The following is a 1,078-nucleotide window of genomic DNA, read 5'->3' as shown; positions in this document are numbered from 1 at the left end:
CGAACAGGACGAAAACAGAGCAGCTGAACATCATCAATGGCACCTCCTCCTCCGGCGAACAAGAACTGAAGACCTCCGAAGAAACCAAACCCATAACAGTCCAAAAACCCAACGCCTTCATATCAAAAATCCTCCATCCTCCTGCGAGGGGCGAGGACTTCTCCATCCTCCAAGCCCTGTTCAGCATCGACATGCTAGTCCTCTTCTTCTCCACAATCTGCGGCGTCGGAGGAACCTTAACGGCTATCGACAACATGGGGCAAATCGGTGAATCGTTAGGCTACCCATCTCGCAGCATCAACACCTTCGTCTCCCTGATCAGTATCTGGAACGCCATGGGCAGAGTAGCCGCTGGTTTCATATCAGAAATCCTATTGACAAAATACAGAGTCCCGCGGCCGCTCGTGCTGACCTTCGTTCTTCTTCTAGCCTGCGCCGGCCACCTCCTGATCGCCTTCGGCGTGCCCAACTCGCTCTACCTCGCGTCGGTGATCGTCGGGTTCTGTTTCGGAGCGCAGTGGCCGTTGCTGTTTTCCATTATTTCGGAGTTGTTTGGGCTGAAGTATTACTCCACGCTTTACAATTTTGGAAGCGTGGCGAGTCCGATAGGATCTTATATACTGAATGTGAGGGTGGCGGGGCATTTGTACGATAGGGAGACGGAGAGGCAGAACGGAGGGGGAAAGGAGGGGACTTGCATTGGGGTGAAGTGTTTTCAGCTGTCGTTTTTTATTATTACGGTGGCGACCGTGGTTGGGGCGGTTGTGTCGCTGGTGTTGGCGGTTAGGACGAGAAAGTTTTATAAGGGGGACATATATGCGAGGTTCAGGGAGCAGCCGGCGGCGGAGGACGCCATGAAAAGAGGTTCTTTGGAGGATAAAGTAGGAGTTAGTTGTGAGTTGGAGGTTGCAGTGAGATGATCTCTCTGTCTCTCCGTGCTTAGAAATTGAAATTGAGATTTGTTGCTGCAGGAACAGCGTTGTAGATAAGTTGTTTGCTTACAGGAAAGTAATGATATAATTCAGCAACAGATTAAAAAATAGAACTTGAGCATGGGAACAAAATATTTTGTTTAAAT

At 49.8% G+C, this 1,078-nt stretch overlaps 1 protein-coding gene across 1 annotated transcript; it reads left to right on the top strand.

The window, feature by feature from the left end:
• Positions 1-5: 5 nt before the first annotated feature.
• On the top strand, positions 6-1,022 carry LOC110034830 (the record flags this gene model as incomplete). The annotated part of the gene is made up of 1 exon (XM_020739069.1): positions 6-1,022. A coding segment is annotated over one exon (915 nt), but the record flags the coding sequence as incomplete, so codon positions are not given.
• Between the last annotated feature and the right edge of the window lie 56 nt (positions 1,023-1,078).

Source organism: Phalaenopsis equestris, unplaced genomic scaffold, assembly GCF_001263595.1.
Source record: "Phalaenopsis equestris unplaced genomic scaffold, ASM126359v1 Scaffold193775, whole genome shotgun sequence".
Lineage (NCBI taxonomy): Eukaryota > Viridiplantae > Streptophyta > Magnoliopsida > Asparagales > Orchidaceae > Phalaenopsis > Phalaenopsis equestris.
Note: the sequence above shows the minus strand (reverse complement) of the source record. Positions and strands in the feature narration are given on the sequence as shown.